Source organism: Ambystoma mexicanum, chromosome 10 (assembly GCF_040938575.1).
Source record: "Ambystoma mexicanum isolate Mex_15411 chromosome 10, UKY_AmexF1_1, whole genome shotgun sequence".
Lineage (NCBI taxonomy): Eukaryota > Metazoa > Chordata > Amphibia > Caudata > Ambystomatidae > Ambystoma > Ambystoma mexicanum.
The window spans coordinates 174,926,417-174,943,871 of NC_090932.1; the positions used below are offsets into that span (position 1 = coordinate 174,926,417).

Below are 17,455 nucleotides of genomic sequence, written 5' to 3' on the forward strand. Positions count from 1 at the left end.
ATTCGCCTATACACAAGTGTTTCAAGCCATCCTGATCAATCCACAAGAACCTGGCCATCACAGATCAGGCCCTGGAGTGGTTGCCCTCCTTCTTTGACGAAGTTCCAGGCTCCACCTTGGGTCCTTTCTCTCCACCACCTCTCTCTTTCCACGTGTGGTGTTCACCAGGGCTCTAACCACTCTCCCTGGCTCTTAAAAGTCTACTTGGCCCCTTTGGCCCACCTGATATCTACCTTCTCCTTTAACTTCCAGTGTTATGTGGATGACACTCTGCTCTCTTTCAGGCTCCCCTCAGCCTCCTCTCCTCTTTCGCTCATTCCTGACTGTATATCCGTGATTCAGGATTGGTGCACTTCCAACGATCTCGGCTTTAATGCCAGCAAGACAGAGATCCTTCTCATTGGGACCCCTGCTCCCGATTTCCCCCTCTCACTCTGGCTGCCCTCCTTGGGCCTGCTTCCTTCACAGTCAAAGAACCTTGGAGTCATCTTCGACTCCACTCTCTCTTCACATCACAGACCTTGCCAGAAGTCCCACTACTAACTGCACCCCCACAGATGTACTCTTCCATTTCTTACTTTCCCCCAGAAGAGGTTCACTGTCTCCAGAGCCCTGGTTGTCTCTAGGCTGGACTAGTGCAACAGCCTCTTTCTCAATCTGCCTTCCTCCTTCCTCTACTCTCCGCCCCCTGCAACTAATCCAGAACAGGACTACAAGACTTATCCTTGGCCTCAAGCCCAGGGACCTTATCTCTCCAGCCCTGAAATTGCTACACTGGCTGCCGGTTGCTGCAAGGATCTAGTTCAAGACCCTCTGCATCGTCCACAAGGCTTTCTGTGGCTGCGGTCGGCACTACATCCAACTCTTGCTTCCAAAATACCTTCCTTCTCGTGCCCTTCACTCAGCTACCTCCAAATCCCTGAGGGTCAGATGCTTCTCCAGGCAGAGTGGCGGGTAGTTCTCTCTCCTCTGCAGGTGCCTCCCTCTGAAATGGCCTCCCTGCCCTCTCAAACAGCCGGACCACCTGAAGTTCTGGAGTCTCCCTGCACTGCCTTCGGGCCGACCGCACACTTAGGGGTTGTAACTATAACCTTTACAGCCCCCTGCCTCCTTGCACTTACCCAGAGCCGCGCTGCTCTGGCTGCCCTCACTCAGAGGAACGCTGCCCCGATTGCACTTTCCCCTTCCCTCTCCCTTCGCCCTGAAATTTTACGCTGTTGCACTTGCACAATCTGAATGTCACAAGGTCTTGTAAGATCGTTTGTCCTGTCCTCCCTCTGTCCCCACCCCCTTTGTCTTGTTGCACTTAGAAACACTTGTGAAAAGATGTGTTATAAATGACATATCATAACACAGTCACCTCACAGGCCTCGGAGATAGGAAGGAAATATTTCAGGTTATAAGCCAACAATGTGAACACCAGTGCACCCCAGGAGCAGCCAAAGGGGAGATAATGGATGTGAAATGGAAGTGAAGGTGCTCTAAAACCGTCGTATACGTAAAGGAAATGTGGTGATCGTTGTAGCTTGTAAACCTGGAAAGCTTTTAATAAAAAAAAACTGGGGAGGCATTGTATGTCAGAAATGCAAATGCCCCACGTTTCCAAATCCATTAACAATTACCATATTTTCTATTTTTGATTTCCCCCTTCATGTTGCAATAATATTATACTAGCCAAATGATGTACCAAGTGTGTTCGACATGGCGAAAGCACACCATCTATGGGTTTTGTAAGGACAAATCCGATCCCAAAACCTGGTAAGGACCACACATGATGTGAGAATTACTGTTCAATTTAATTACTCAACATTATTGTTAAAGTACTGGATAAGATGTTTGCCAGCAGGGTAATATCACGATTAAGACATAAAAATCAGACCCACTTCATCGGTAATACCCAAAAAGATTGAGGAAGAAAAGACTGACTCACAAAAAAACGAATTTGGGATGCCCAATTTGACCATCTATATATGTGGGGGGAGGGAAATGTTAATAAAGACATTTGTGGGGTGAGAAGAAGGCTGCGGGGGATGGGGGGGTGGGTGAGGGGGGAGAAAAAAAACATGGGGTTTTGACATTTATTTCTTTTTTTTCCGACAATTGATGGTAAACCCTTCATCCTGGATATAACAGCATGATAATGTGAGAATTGATCTCTGTAATCCAGTTGTCCAACTGATCCTCTTAAACTCTTACTGCGATAAACATCAACACAGAAAAAGCGCTTGATCAGGTTCTTGAGTATGGTACTAGAAAAGTTAGGATTTGGCAGACATTCTATGCATGCAATCTTAGTCTATGCTCATGCGTAAAGTCCCGAGTGTTGGTGAGTCGTGTGGTCTCTGATTCTTTTCCATTGTTGTAGACTGGGCAATGACCCGATTCACAAACAAGTTGAGAGTTGCGGGAGTTAGATGTTTATGTGAGTTTCAGTAGGGAACAGAACTAATTGGTTCTAAAGGGTTTCTCTAGAAACAATAAGGTGCTTTCTAATGAAACAGGGTCAAGGATGCAGTAAAGCAAAAGTGGGGTTTTGCTCTGGTGTTTTATACCTCAGTGCGCTAAACAATACAGTTGAAAAGTACTAATCTTAAGAGTCCTTGCATCTTCCGGGACACTGTAATCTACAACAGCATTCCTACCTAGTCTTCCGAAGTATGTAGGATTCAGGTTTCCTAGCTCTGCATGTGTCCCCTAGGAGGTTTTGAAGCACTAGGCCAATTTTTCATTTAAATGAATGTGGAAAAATACTAGTTTCAATGCATTTCTTTTATAGAGAATAATAAATATAGATAGAATGACGAGAAAATAAATGTGGATAAATACAGATGGGAAGTGGCAAATAATAAATACCATAACACCGGGAGCCTCAAGTACTTGAGCATATGTAGCTGCACAACTCTATATTTTAACTATGTTCTTCAAAGATATCCTGGAGAAAAGGGAGGCAAAATGAATGCATACAAATTCAGCATGCATACCACTCAAAGTGTCATGCACATGCCAAACCCTGAACAATCGCTGCAACAGGGGCGGGGGCCCTTGGCAAGGCAAAATGTATTTCATTTTTTATTTCATAAGCGAAATGACATTAGATTAACATGATTTGAAAAATTATACACGTTTATCAGCTTTTATCCAACAGATATCGATGTAGGAAGGCACTTGATGGTTTTATGATGTTTCAGGAGAGTCCGGCAGATGTTACTAGCTACACAGATCTTTTTATTTGATGCAAAAGGACATTGGTGTTTTCTCTCACGTTAAAACGTGTCCATAGTTATTTCTATCCTCTTCTGGAATCTGAAGCCAGCTCCAGTCCATAGACTGTAAGGAAACAAGAGGAAATATTAGGGGTATTGAAAACAGGGGGAACCAGAGATCCAAAGAGAGATAGGTCCATGTGTGGTTGTTAGGCAGAATCCTATGCAGTTCCCTTAGAGAGCACTACAGAAGATTAGGACTACAGGTATATGCAATAAATCCCCATTGGTATCAGTCTGTACCACAAAGAATTTGTTGGTAGCTGTGGCTGAGCAGTCAGACTTATTTCAAGAGGGAGGTGAGCAGTATTCAGGATTTACACAATAGGACTACAATACTATGGAACAAGGAAACACTGACCAAAGCTTTGTATCAAAAAGAATATATATGTTTATTTTACACACTCTTAAGTCCACATACAAATTACTATCATTAAAGCAAGTTAAAACAGTCAAGAAAAGTATGCACAACTCCCTATTTAAATTGTAGACAAGTTTGAGCAAGAGTGAAAACTGAGCAAAATGGCACAGAGTAAACGAAGCAGAAATGGCACTCTAACAATTTCTCAAAAGGGAGGGAAAGGACAAGTTATACAGGTTTAGACTCTAAAATACACCAGCAACACTTCCCAAGTGGATTGTGAACAAGTTAGGCAAGGCAGTACTTTAGCATAAGCAATACTTAGGTGAAAACCAAGCAAAATGGCATTTCAACAATACTTAAGAGGGAAGGAAAGGTGGTTATAAGAGTTTTAGGTGCACCAACACATTTCTTGATGAAAAGCAACCTAGAGAAGGCAGTTGTAACTTAGCCAGTCAATAGGCCTGTGCCAGAGTCAATGGTACAAGGCAATGTTCCCAGGATCAAACTGGGAACATTACCAAGGCAGGTCCTGGAAGGCGATTGGCGAACTGGTTGGCCCCACCAGCTCAAGGGAAGAAGACTCTTGCAGGGAAGATCTTCTCGAGTCGTTGGAGAAAAGTGGCGAGGATCTGCAGCAGGGCTTCTCCGGTGGTTCAGTCATTGCAGATGTCTTCAGCCTCTCTCCTCTTCGGGTTTCTTAGTTACAGTGGCAACGTCTTGTCCTCCAGCCCTCAGAGCCCTGCTTTTATGCAGAAAAACCCCCATTCAAACAGCCTAGCTGTCACACACACAGTGGGGTGGATAACCCCCCCAGCCTATCAGGGCAGGGTGCGACTTGGGTTGCGTAGGTAACCCTGTCCAGGGTGCCTGTTCCCCCTCCCACACATCCTGTCTAACCCAGACTCAGTGGCGCCGAGAGGAGGGTTTCTGTGCAGAAGCCCGCCAAAAGGACGAACAAAGGATCCCCGACCCGGGTTAGGATTTCAGAGCAAGACGCGAGAAAGCAATATTAAAGATCTGGCAATAAAAACCTACCGGAGTAAAGTTAATATTAAAATAAACCGGTGGTATGTAAGAGGCTGTCAGTAAAAGTGGTAGCCTCGAACAATGGGAAAATCCCATAGGAAAATATTTGCGGTCGAATATTTACGGTAGTAACCACAGCCACCAGCCAGAAAGTTTGGAGAGAGGGATTGGACGGTACCCTCTCGAAAATGAATACCAGGGAAAAACTATTAACCCTTTCCAGTACTTCCATAGTAAGATGGGTTGTACTGGTTCTGTTCATAACTATTGACTAGTAAAGTCAATGGGGACTTTACATGCCATGGGAGACAGTAGTCAGTCCCAGGGTATGGAGTTTATGTTTGGGAGTCACTATGACACCCCTGTGTTACTGCACTGAGGGTGCTGTGTAACACGCATGTAAAAAGATGATACCTATGAGGGTGAGAAAAACCCCATAGACCATAAGCACAAAAGATAGCCTAAAACACACATCAGCAATATGTCTAAGAGTGGGAAAAAGAGTCTCACTCTTAGCAGGAGTAAAAAATAAACCCTTCAAACCCAGCAAAGCTGCTGGGGGACTCTATAGGTAAGGGAAATTAGCCTTAGAAGAGAATTCTCTCTAACAGTGGCCAATCTAACAGTGGTGGCATTTGAAAAATAGATAGAGTAAAGTTTTACAAGAGGTAAACGACCAAAATATAATTAGAGATTGTGAAAGCATAATGAGAGCCATCAAGGCGGAAAGGATAAACATTTTCTCAGGGGCTCCTATGGCACAATCATGCCATTATAATCTTCGCAAAAGATATGCTTTTCAGATGGAACACTGCAACCCGTTCTCTTCTGTTGCATTACAGGAGGACCCTCACATAGATTAAGGCATACATACTTTGGCTGAATGAATGACATGTTGGAAGGCAGGCGATGCTCTGTTTTAGAGCTCATTTAAGAAAAGTTACAGCTCATCATGTGTAGTAATGCACTCTGCAGTTGCTAAATTTGATATGTAGGAAAACTCACTGAGAGGCTATGCCACGATCTATGAAGCATTTAATTTACTACATCATTCAATTAGAAAGCTAGCTCTCTAGCTCTGTCTCTGTTCCACGTTTGCATGCCAATACTCGCGCATGCATATATTCTCTGGTGTTGGTTTTGCAAGACTGCGGTAACATTCTGGTCCCTACGCAAAAGCTACTCTGCCACCTACCTCTTTCCATCTGAAATTAAAAGGGAATTTTAGTCCATTAACAGTACTTGAATCTTTCACGCTTCCTGCTACTTCAGCATGGTCTTCCTGCTTCAGTACAGGAACCGCTAGTATTCCAGTCTTAGTCACTGTTAATATTCACAGATATTTCTTCATGGCATTCCTCACCATCAGATGAGATGATGATGTCCACTAGCTATTCATCATATACAGTTACATTTCTCATGGGATGGAGTCCCACCATTCTTTCTTGAATAAAGTTCCACTCATTCCAAATTCAATTTCTGACCATCTGCATTGTGACAATGGTTGGTACCTCTATGTGTAACTTCCAATGGGGTGCTGAATTCAGACCCTATAACTGGGATTTTGAAATGAAGTCTAATCTTCTTGAAGTCTCCGACTTGTATTGCCGTTTCCTTCACTGAACTCCTGTCATCATACCATTTTTATGTGTGTCTCCTTTGTCTTTCTTATTCGCCATAGTACATCTTTCCCATTGATAGTGATATATTCTCTCACTTTGAGTAACCATGCAGAGACAATTGCTAATGTAGCTTTTCTTCCTCAGATTTTGTAAAGGGGACACATTCTGTTTTGGCATTGGGTGTTAATCGTGCAGCTACAGCTACCAGAGCTGTATCGAAAGAACACAATACAGATGCCAGCACTGCTTGAATGCTGCCTTTTATAAACCTGTTGACACGCCCAACTATGCAGTTGGCTTGTGGATGATACAATGCTACTTTCTTTTGCTTAACGTTTGCATGACTTAGGAACTTCTCAGTTTTTGCAGACGTCACCTGAACATAGTTATCTCTCACCAATTCCTTTGGTAGGTCTTTTCGCATAAATGTTGCCTTACATGGCTTAATGACAGTTGTGGTGATGTCAGGAGGGAACTGCTGTTATGTCCACTTTGAAAGATAGTCTACGAGTATGTAGTATCTATATCCCGCGTGGTATTTCTGTGGTGATAAATAGTGCTTGCTTAAGTTATAAGCACTGTTAGGGAGAATTCTCTGAAAAGGCTAATTTCCCAAACCTAGTGAGTCCCCCAGCAGCTTTGCTGGAATTTTGGGGTTTCTTTTTTTCTCCTGCTAAGAGTGAGACTCTTTTTACTCCCACTCTTAGACATGATTTGAGATGTTCCTTTATCTTTCCATGTGTTTAATGGGCTATGGGGTCTTTTACTCCATAGGGTCTCATGTGTTTTTGATGTGGGTTACACAGCACCCTCCGTGCCGTAACCCAGGAGTGTCGTAGCGACCCCCCAACATAGACTCCATACCCTGGGACTGACTACTGTCTCCCAGGGCATGTAAAGTCACCATTGGCTTTACTAGTCCCAAATTATGAACAGAACCAGTACAAACCATTATATTGTGGATGTACTGGTCGGGGCAATCGATTGCCCCGGGGTCTGTTGTTCGAGGGGGCACATCTCTGTCCCCCCTGATCGAGTTTTGGCTGGTGGCAGTGGATACTACTTTTTATATTCGACCGCGAATATATCTCTATGAGATTTTCCCATTGTTCGAGGCTACCAACTTTAATTATTTAATTCTTGTAGCCTCGAACATACCGCTGGTTTATTTATTTAATATTAATTCACCGGTTGGTATTTTTTGCCAGAACTCGATTCTAAAATGGCATTTGTGTTCTCTTCTGTGACTCCAACCTAAGTCGAGCCCTCCGTTACACTTTTTGGCGGGCTTCTCCACAGAAGCCTCCAAAAGTAGTGCCACTCTGTCTGGGTACCACAGGGGGTGTGGGAGGGGGTCTGGACTGAGTTACCTTGGTAACTCAAGTCGCACTCTTGTGTGATTGGCCCAAGTGGTGAGCCGACCGGCTCACCACGTAGCATGTTTGATTGACAGCTATGCTGAATGAATGGGGGTTTGCTGCATAAAAGCTGGGCTTTGGGGACTGGAACTTCAGAAGTCTCCACAGGACCTAAGAATCTGAGGAGCGAGAAGCTGAGCCGACCTGCAACGACGACACCACCGCTGGAGCCCTGCTGAACCGTCTCACCACTTTTCCCGACGACAGAGGAGATCTCCAGTCCGGAGAGTCTTCTTCCTTTGACTGGTGGGGATAACCAGTTTTGCCTTCTTTTCACCTTCCTGGAGCATCTCGTGGCCGCCGTGCCAAGCACCCCGGGAACCGGAATACCACGGCTTACCACTACCGCGAAGAGAAGGGTAGTACCTTTTAACCGAAAGAACTCCGCGGCTGGTTTCTTCCCCGGCAGTGCAACGACCTTCATCTTTCCTCCACGGCGAGACCTCCTCTTCCTCTGGACAAAACACTGACTTGCACCCGCTGCCAGGAACAACTGCCCCCGCTGGAGCTTCCTTTACACTTAAGGTACTGTGTCCCGCCTGTCTTCCCTTGAGACAGATCGTTTGGGGTGACAGTAAAGCCTCGAGTTTCTAACCTGGGCTGGCCTGGGACAACCTAGCTAACTTTTCCTGACTTTAATTTCATCCTTTTTGTGCGTACTATCTACAAGACTCTTTGGGCATAACCCCACTGTGTGAACCTGGACCCCTTCTGCTTGCTCTCTCCAAGAGTTGGGCCTTGCAATTGACTTTCTTGCTCTCCAGTAGAACTCTGCCTATCCTGACTTACTGTGGTTCTTTTAAAAGTATTGCCATTTGTGTGCTTCCATAACTCTGCCGTTTTCCCTCCCTTTTTAATAACTTATTAGAGTGCCATCTTACGTTAAGCGCTCACCTCTGTCTGAAAATAAGTGGTGTTTCTCACTAAGACTTGTCTGATAAGTAATTAGGGTTGTATATATATAATAGTGACTGTGTGCTGAATTTACTTCTCTCTTTATGCACGTGTAATTTACAAGTGTGTCGTTAAATAATTATATACTTTTACACCAAAGCTCTGGTCAGTGTTTGCTTGTGCTACTGTGTCTCTGTACCTATTGTGTATACTCTATATACTGCCTAACTCTTCTTGAGGGACGTCTGACTGCGCAGCCACAGCTACCAAGTGAATCTGTGTGGTACAGACTGCTACCAAGTGGGTTTACTGCCAAACACCTGTAGTCTTAAATCTTTTGCAGTGGTCCCTAAGGGAACTGCACAGGTTTCTGCCTAACAAGCACTTATCAGAATTAAGGTATTCATGACAGTTCACAAAGGCTATGGTAATTTCTGTGTCCATTGTGGGTCATGTAAGGGTGCAGAAGCAAGGCTTGGACACAATGTTGGCACGTTTCTGGTTATTAACTAAGAAAAGGTTGGGATTATGCCTCTCTATCCCTAGAGCTAAGAGGGGTTTCTTTTTTAAACATTTTTATTATCTGATTTAATTGGTATACAATTTTTACAAAATATTTTAGTTTTCCTTTTAAGAAAATGATCCTCATCTTCGGTAGCGGGCAGCTAAATTGTCAGCAGTGAATCCTTTTTTTTTTTTTGACAAACTTTTACTTATCTGTTCCTGGAAGCATTTCGACCATAAATGACACCACTGCTATCACAAATGTGGTCTTTTCCCCACATATTAGGGGAGCAGCCCAGCAGTCCTGTGCGTGAAATTATGGGAATTTCAAGAGATGCAAATCCAGTGATAAAATTTGCTTCTTTAGTAAGCCTGGGCAGTGCAGCAAAAGATGCTTCAAACTTTCAACTATGTCTTCCCCTTTACAGTATCGACATTTATTTTGATCCGATTTTGCTCTTATTGCAATGATCTTGTTGGTGACAAAAAGGTTCAGACGTATGCGGAGAAACTGATCTCTTAAAATCTGTTTGGAAATGTTGCCAGATATCCCAGGAGCAGATTTAGTTTTCTTCTTTCCACTGGTAAGTGTGCTGTTGACTGGTAACCAGATGCAATGGCGAGAGTGAGAATCCAATTGTTTTCTCCTAATTTCTTTTTTACTCTCGTGGGATTTAGCTTCAGTGCAGTCAATTGACCCTTGTTTGCTCTGTTTTTGGTTACCCACTTTTCCATTTTTATATGGACCCTCCTGTTAGTTCTTTGTTGATAATCTCAAAGATTTGCGTCCTGGCGGGTATGATGTTTTTTCTGAACAATGCCAGGCTGTTCCATTCCACCACTGCTTGGAGGGAAAGAAGACAAATCTCTGTGTATAATCAGAATTGGTGTTGAGTTTGTGAGTCCCAGAGCTCTCTTCCAGAAAAGACCCTTTGAGCCGACGACATATTTTCTCTGGAATATGTCGCATGTCCTCAGCATCGTAGGTCAATGAAGGGACTACTTTTGACTTGTAGTAGTTAAACACCGGCAGTATAGAGAAACTGCCATATTTCTTATTCATTGCCTCCCCCTGGCTGGCCGTGGTCTTAGTTCTCTTACGGAGGAGGTCCAGCATCAGAGTTTCCACGGTGCTGTTGTTTAGCCTGACTCCTATATATTTGAATTGCTTTACTTGTTCGATCAACAAGCTACCCAAAAACCATTTCAGTTTCTCATGTTTTTTATTTATTTTCAAAACACCTAATTTTTTATTTCTCTTTGTTCATCTCCAAATCGTTCATGTTGATATATTTTTGAAGATTGTCCAACTGTCCCTAGAGGAACACTGGAGTTTGGTCTATCAAGACGAGATCATCAGCGTACAGGAGACAGGTAAGGCGAACGCCCCCTATGTTCAGTGCAAAGGATCTGATCATAAGCTCAAAGTGCTGGAGGTCAGCCAAGAAGAAGTTAAACAGTGCCGGGGCAAGAGGCCACCCTTGTTTTACGCATCTAGCTGTGCTGATTTCAGTTGCTAATGTTCCAGATAGATTGAAGCGCACTCTCATTGTGGTATTTGAGTGGAGGGCAATCAGAGGTTCGTTTGACTTGGTCAAATGCTTCGACCAAGTCTACGAATGCCACGAAGATCCTTGGCATGCCCCTCCCACACCATCCTCTTCAGGGTGCTCAGAAGCAAGATGTTAGCAGCCGTACCGATCTCTTCACAAAGCCGGTTTGAAATGGGTCGTTACATCCCTATACATCCCTCTTCCCTGGTCCAGTCTTGTAGGACTAAAGAGACGAAAAACGTCCCAATCACATCCAAGAGTGCGATGGGACGATAGTTCCTTGGGTTTTCTCTTTGTCCTTTCTCGAAAATGGGAACCACTATTGACTGCCTCCATGAGCTGCGGATCGAGTGAGTGTGTAATTTGCTCGATCAGTTTGTGAATGAATAAAGCCCATGGCTCCGGATGTTATTTCAGAGTTGCATTGGTCAATCCATCGGGCCCAGGGGCCCTTGAGGTGTTTAACTTTTGTATATTTCCCAGTATGTATTCTACATCATGAGGGATGTCCCATGGTTCACTCATGTTAGCTAACAGTTGTTGAATAGAATCCTTCTTTCCATGGAAAAGGTTTGAAAAGTGGGCCACCCAGAATTGTTCTTTGACATTATTCTGCTGGAGATATATGGTGTTTCCCACTCTGGATTTGATCAATTACCAAAAATCTTTTGTTTTCCTACCACAGATCACTTTTAGCATATTTTCAGAGTCATTTTGATAAATGTTTGCTCTATACGTGAAGATCCAGTTTTTATAGGTCTTATTTGCCATTATTTTTATTTTATTTGTATGTTTATATAGTGCGGAAAGCCTGCAGGCATCAGGGTGCATAACACAAATCACACTTTTGACAAAGACAAGACATAGAAATACAGCAAACATCTAGACGAACAAGACAATTTAACACTACCATTGTTATAATGGGCCTAATTTCCAAAGAAAAAGCAGATTTAATAAAATAAGATGGGGGACTACAATACCAAATTTCCTTTTCTTTGTTATCCGGGTGGTTTGTCTTGGGACGATATACATTTGGCCCTTCTCAATGGTCTTTTTTTCTATGAGTAAAGCATCGTATGTGTGGATTCTTTTTGTGGTCTCCACCAGTAAGCCACATTTTTGAGTATGTGACATTCAAGAAGTGGAGTATAGTCGATTTTGACATTCTTGGTTTCAAAGCTATCGGTTCTCAAACTTTTTATGAAATCTCGTGTTAGCGTTTCAATCACAGGTTTAGTCAAATTTAATCGTGGAATCTATTGCATTCCACCACAGATGTCATCATTATTTATCTTTCTGGTTCCGCCGCCGTGAACCAGTTTGCACACAGAAGATTAGGATTGCTGTTTAGTGTCTTGATCACTTCAAAAGATGCAACAAGGTACAAGAGGTCTCTAGATACGAAGATGTAATCAATTACTGCATGTTGGTCAACTCTCCCCCAAGTCGCCGTTGGTGGTACGTCCCCTTCAGTTTGACCGTTTAAAATGTGCAGATCACGTGAGGCCATGAGTGACGTCCACAAGATTCCTCTATCCACTAAAGCAGAACTATCTTCAAGCCCGCTCCTTCCATGATCACCTTTTATACATCTTGCGTTAAGGTCGCCACACAGGATGATATGAGTAGTGTGCTGGTTGGTATATGCATTGTCAATTAGGCCTGCAACCATGTCCAGAAAGATCTCATTTGACAGGGCTCGACTGTTCCAGTAGAGATGTATGATGACCAAGGTAGATGACTTATCCTGGTTCAATGGATTCACTGGATGCCTCATTCTCACCAAAGGTTCTTGAGCAAATAGATTAGCAAAGATTATTTTTGTGAGGTTCAAGGCAATACTGGATCTTACCGTAGGCAATAGGCCGGATGTAGGGCGTCCTTTTTGTCTTTTAGCTGCTGGGGTCAGCACTAATTCAAATCCGTCAAGGGTAGGCTTTTTAGTCAACCAGGTCTTGTGCAGGCATGGAAAAATCATAGTCGCACAAGTTTACGTCCCTTTGTGCTGTCAGAAGTTTGTAGCCCCTTGTATTCCAAGATCCCCATCTTTAGACGATTGAATGCGGACGTTGTGTCATTATGCCTATCTGGGTTTAATAAGAGGAGAGAAAGGCATCTTGGGTGGCTATGTACAGTGCCATTGGGCCAGGACTCCCAGGAGCCAGGACCAGGTTGATTGTTTTAGGTCCTGGTTCTGTCCAGTTGAGAGTTTTTGTCTCTCTACTTTGATACAAAAAAATCGATCCGGTTTCAATGTAACATTCAGATTGAGTCTCGGGCCAATGTGTCTAAAAGGGGTTGTATCTCCCTTGGTCTTCTCGGGCCATGACGTCAGGGAGAGAGGGTGCAATGGGTCTTTCCAGTATGGTTCTCGTTCCCCCTGCATCACCCTATGCATCTCGTGGAAAGATTGATGTATCCACAGAGGCCTCTGCTGGTGTGAAGTCAAAGCCAAGCATTAGCAGACTTTCAGCTGCATCCATTAGCATCCCCTTTACCACTGGTGATGGGATGTGAAGGTATATGCTGTCCGCGTGTTGTTCATCCCCAAATTCAATGATCTTCAAATCTTTTGAGGGGACTTGATGACGATTTGCAATACAGTGGAAGAGTGCCATAACCTTTCTTCTGGTCAATATCAGGTTGTCTCCTTTATCCAAGATTCTCTCTAGTTTTCGTGAGCGCTGACTGTTCGGTTTTAAACTCGCAGATTGGTTTCTCACGGCTTTTATGTTAACGGCTTCATCTTTGAAATGTCTCTTGTCTAGAGCTCCTTTCTGACCTCTATTAGTCTTGGCGGTTGGGGGAGGCTGTAATGGTGCTGGTAATTTCATCCCAATGTCAGTTATTCCGTCTAGGTATCAGGTCTTGTGGTCACGAATTTGAGACCCTTTTCCTCCTAGTCTAAAAGTAGGGATAGTCGAGGGATTCTCTGGTTGAATTTTTAGCAGGTTGAGGTGGATTATTATCCACTATGTCCCCACTGTGTTGTCTCTTACATGTTCTTTTTCTTTTTTCGGAAAGGGTCAAAAAGACTGGAGAGTCTGGCCCCTCTATGATGGAAGCTAGTGTGTCTGTATTTTTTCAATTTTCTTGGTGCTGACACTGTAATCCCTGGAGTCCAGTGTCTATCGTAACCAGCTCTGACTCTGAATGTTCAATGGAATACTGAGATCATTCCATCAGGTCTTGTATCATTTGTGATTCGTTATTTGCTATTGATGCAGTAATCCCTAAAATTCCTGCTTGCCTGGTCATTGATGCAAGTTCAGGGACTTGCGTAGTATCTTTCCTTAAGACCTTCCTCAGAGCGGGTTTGGGGGATGTGTGTTTGATTTGATTTGGTTGGGCTGTTTCCGTGGCAAGTGTAAGAAGAGGGTTTTGGGCTAGGACAGGAAACAGTATTGAAGTCTTTCTTCTGCTTCTTCCTTTGTGCAAAGATAGAACAATCTTGGTTAATTACCTCAATAGATTTTTGGTTTCTTCTCAGGATTTTATCTAGATCAGTCTCCCTGGTTTCAGGAGAGAGTTTATGAGCTTCGAGCGTATCACAGCCATTGCGCCCTCTCTTAGTTTTTTCAGAGTCAAATTTGGTATGTTACCCTACTTCGCCCGTGAGGGATCCATGACACACTAAAGTTTCATCATTGATGGTCTCGTTCCTCGTTTTCCGGGTACTGATTTTAGAGTTTTCCGTCACTTCATCAGTAAGGTCCACTTGTGTATTTTCCCACATTTGGGTTTGCGTGGATTGTGAACAAGACTAACATGAGGAAGGCTTTCCTGTTTTTCTTAGATTTTTTGGGAAGAAGGAATTTTTCCCCAAATCAAAGTTCCTTATTTCATTGGCGGTAATGAATCCTTCCATGAACAGGAGTTTCAAATGCATCATGGCCATCAAGGTTGTGTAATCCTTTAATGTATCATTTATTGATTCATAAAATGTAGTAAACAATGCTTTAGCAATAGTTAGAGACAACATTATTGTTAGTAGATCAGGTTTCTTCTTTTTGTTTTCTCTTTCTTTTGGCAAATGTAATTGTTCTTTGTTGTTATCTTGGCAGTATGAGATAGAAGAATACAATGAAGAATCTAAAATATGGGTGGGGTTTAGGCCAAGTTTCGTCCATTGTGTTTCCCCTACCAAAGTACTTTGTTCAGGTTTCACAGTAGTTGGAGGCCATTTAGGGTCAGATGACTGATGTTCTCTCCTAATCTCTTTAGGAGTAAAAGTCATAGGTTTGGGTCGTCCTACCTCAGGTTGCTGTTTTGGTGTAGGCTCCACAACCATCCCCATTTACTCTGGTTACTCTGGGTCCAGAGCACAAGCAGGCTGTAGTTTGTTCAAAGATGTTATGTCGCCACTGGCTGGTCTGTGGGTAGTTTGAACAGGGGGAGGGACTGCCTCACAGTCCTCTTTGCACCTAATCTCTGCTGTATCATGCATCAATATATAATAAGTGGTTGCTGTTTTAGAGGGAGCTTGGTGCATTAGAGTTCCTTGTGGTGAGGTGGACTTGAGTTGGGGGTTGGTCGTTGCAAAGTGCCATCTTTTAATCAGTGGCACAGTGTTGCTTACTTCAGGTTCAGGCAGCTCATCCGTAATAGACGCGACGCTATCCCTAGCTCCTTCAAGGTTTTCAGCATTGGAAAGTACTCCTGCAGGGTTGGGCGGTAGCGATTTCCCCGGCTTCGATTGAAAGAAGACCGTCAAGCTCAGGACTGAGGGGGTTCCTTTTACAGTCGCTTTCCAATAAGTTCTAGGTGGGTTTATTAATTTGCTCCCTCTTCCTTAGAATGGTTTAGATGCAATGTTTGCAGTCAATGAGGAATCTCTCGCTTTCTTCTTTGTAGCTGGCTGACTGAAGTAATACGGTGTTTGGTGTAAATGATTTTCCTCTGAAAGGTGTTGACAGTCGTTCATCCTCAGTGAGTGCTGTTTTGCAGTTACGGACATCTGCACTGGGTTCAGCAAATTGTAACTTGGATAAGACAGTGTCCATGGTGTCTGGCCGAGATGGCGTACTGACCTGTCCCTCAGGATCCAGCTCATGGGCTATTTCATCTGGTTGAGGTGTAGATGTGATTTCTGGAGCATCTAGCAGAGTTTGGTCCTGTGCGAGATCCAAAGCATAAAGGCAGACGTTCTGCACCTCCACTAGAACAAGACTCTGGCACTCAGGCCGCTCCAGGGTGTTTTGATTCCAAGGGTTGCTAGGTTGGACAGGGTGAATGGTAGGCAGTGGCATTGGGGCTGCAGGAAAGCCCAAGGCGGTAGTCGCGTTAATGTCTGTAACCTGGGGTAGATTTTCATTGTTCCTTCAACTCCTCAATCTTTTTACAAGCCCACTGTGCTGAAAGGCAGTCAAGCTCGCCACTGACGCTGCTTCAGTAGCTGCCATTTGAATGAGTGTTTCTTGTGTTCGAGGGATAGGGAAAACTTTTCCAATTCTCTGTATCTATCCATAGCCCTGCATGGCTTGTGTTCTGGGTGTTTTCTTTGCCAAAAATAAAAGTATCCTGGGACCCAGTGCCCGAGGTATTCCAGCTAAGGGAGATGATGGGGCAAGAAACTATGATTGAGGATGCAACAGATTTGGGGAGGAGCTGCTGATGTTTTTGAAAGGTCGAGTGCTAGAAGTAGGGGTTAAAGTCAACTAAATGTTTATTGAAGCCGATTTGTTATTTCGCTTACCCGCAGACGTCTCTCCTATGGAATTATGTTTTGTAGGTAAGGCCACTTGCAAGCATGGAGGTTCAAAGTCTCCTTCACCCTCTCTCCGGGGCTTCGAGCTGCGCACATATCTACCATCTTCCATCCTGGAATCGCTCTCAGAACTTCTTTGCCCTTCTTGGTCTGCACAGACTGTGCAGTCTGCAGACAAACACTGCGTCAAACTATGCAGCCGCTCAGTGCCAGAGCAGGTTTTTGAAGGTACTCCTCCTCTACGATACGCAGGGTAGACAGAGTAAACAGACCAAGTTGCCGCACCAAGCAGTAACAGCAAATGCACACTGCAGACAAAACTCTGCGTCAAACTCTGCGCAGTTTCCCTACCTCAAAGGAAACGAATGAAACGGTCAGGAAGTCCTAAACTGATAATTCTGTCACTGTCATGTCCCAAAACCTACTTTTGTCCCCAACATTAATGATCTAAAATAACTGTGCAAGGATGGCCTCTTCTTAAAGCAAAAAGTGATTCTTGCGTTTTCAAACAAACATTCCCAGTCTCTATGGTAATAAAAGGTGACAAAATGAACAATGTTCATGAATGCAAGTTTCCCATGCGAGGGTTGTGTTCCATTCCCCCAGACTCCTGCTCAGTTTTAAGTCACTTGATAATTCACGAGGAACTGTTTCTTGGCTTCCTAGTTCTTGTATTCTACCAGCTTAACATGCACTGCTACCGAGTGTAGGATTCCTTTTATCAGTCTTAATGCTCTTGGCATGCTTTACTCCCAACCGTTCATGTGGGTGTGGGTCCCAGACTCGCAAAGTGGCTTGGTTCACTCTACTGCAAAGCCAGTATATTCTCATTGACTGTCTCTTTTCTCCTCACAGGGTCCAAAACCCTCTTTGCTTTAAAATGTGGCTTCTCGTATGGGCGCAGGTACCAAACTTGCACTGTTGCGCTGTATCCGCTTGCTTTACTCTACTCTCATTCGCTTCAGGGTCCCAGACTCGCACTGTTGTGTTGTATCTGCGTGGTTCACTCTCCCGCCAAGTATACACCTGTCTCTCATTTGTCTCCCTCTGACTTTCAAAGGGTAGGGTTGCAGACCCTTTTTTCCAAGCTTCTGGGTTCACCCC

At 43.9% G+C, this 17,455-nt stretch overlaps 1 protein-coding gene across 1 annotated transcript in view; it reads right to left on the reverse strand.

Moving 5' to 3' along the window:
- Window positions 1–3,056: 3,056 nt before the first annotated feature.
- Window positions 3,057–17,455, reverse strand: part of IKBKB (inhibitor of nuclear factor kappa B kinase subunit beta) — a 1,202,582-nt gene continuing 1,188,183 nt past the window's right edge. The window contains exon 22 of the mRNA XM_069617660.1: window positions 3,057–3,327. Within this exon, the coding sequence (XP_069473761.1) occupies window positions 3,259–3,327 (69 nt within the window). The 3' untranslated portion in view covers window positions 3,057–3,258. The remainder of the gene's footprint in view (window positions 3,328–17,455) is intronic.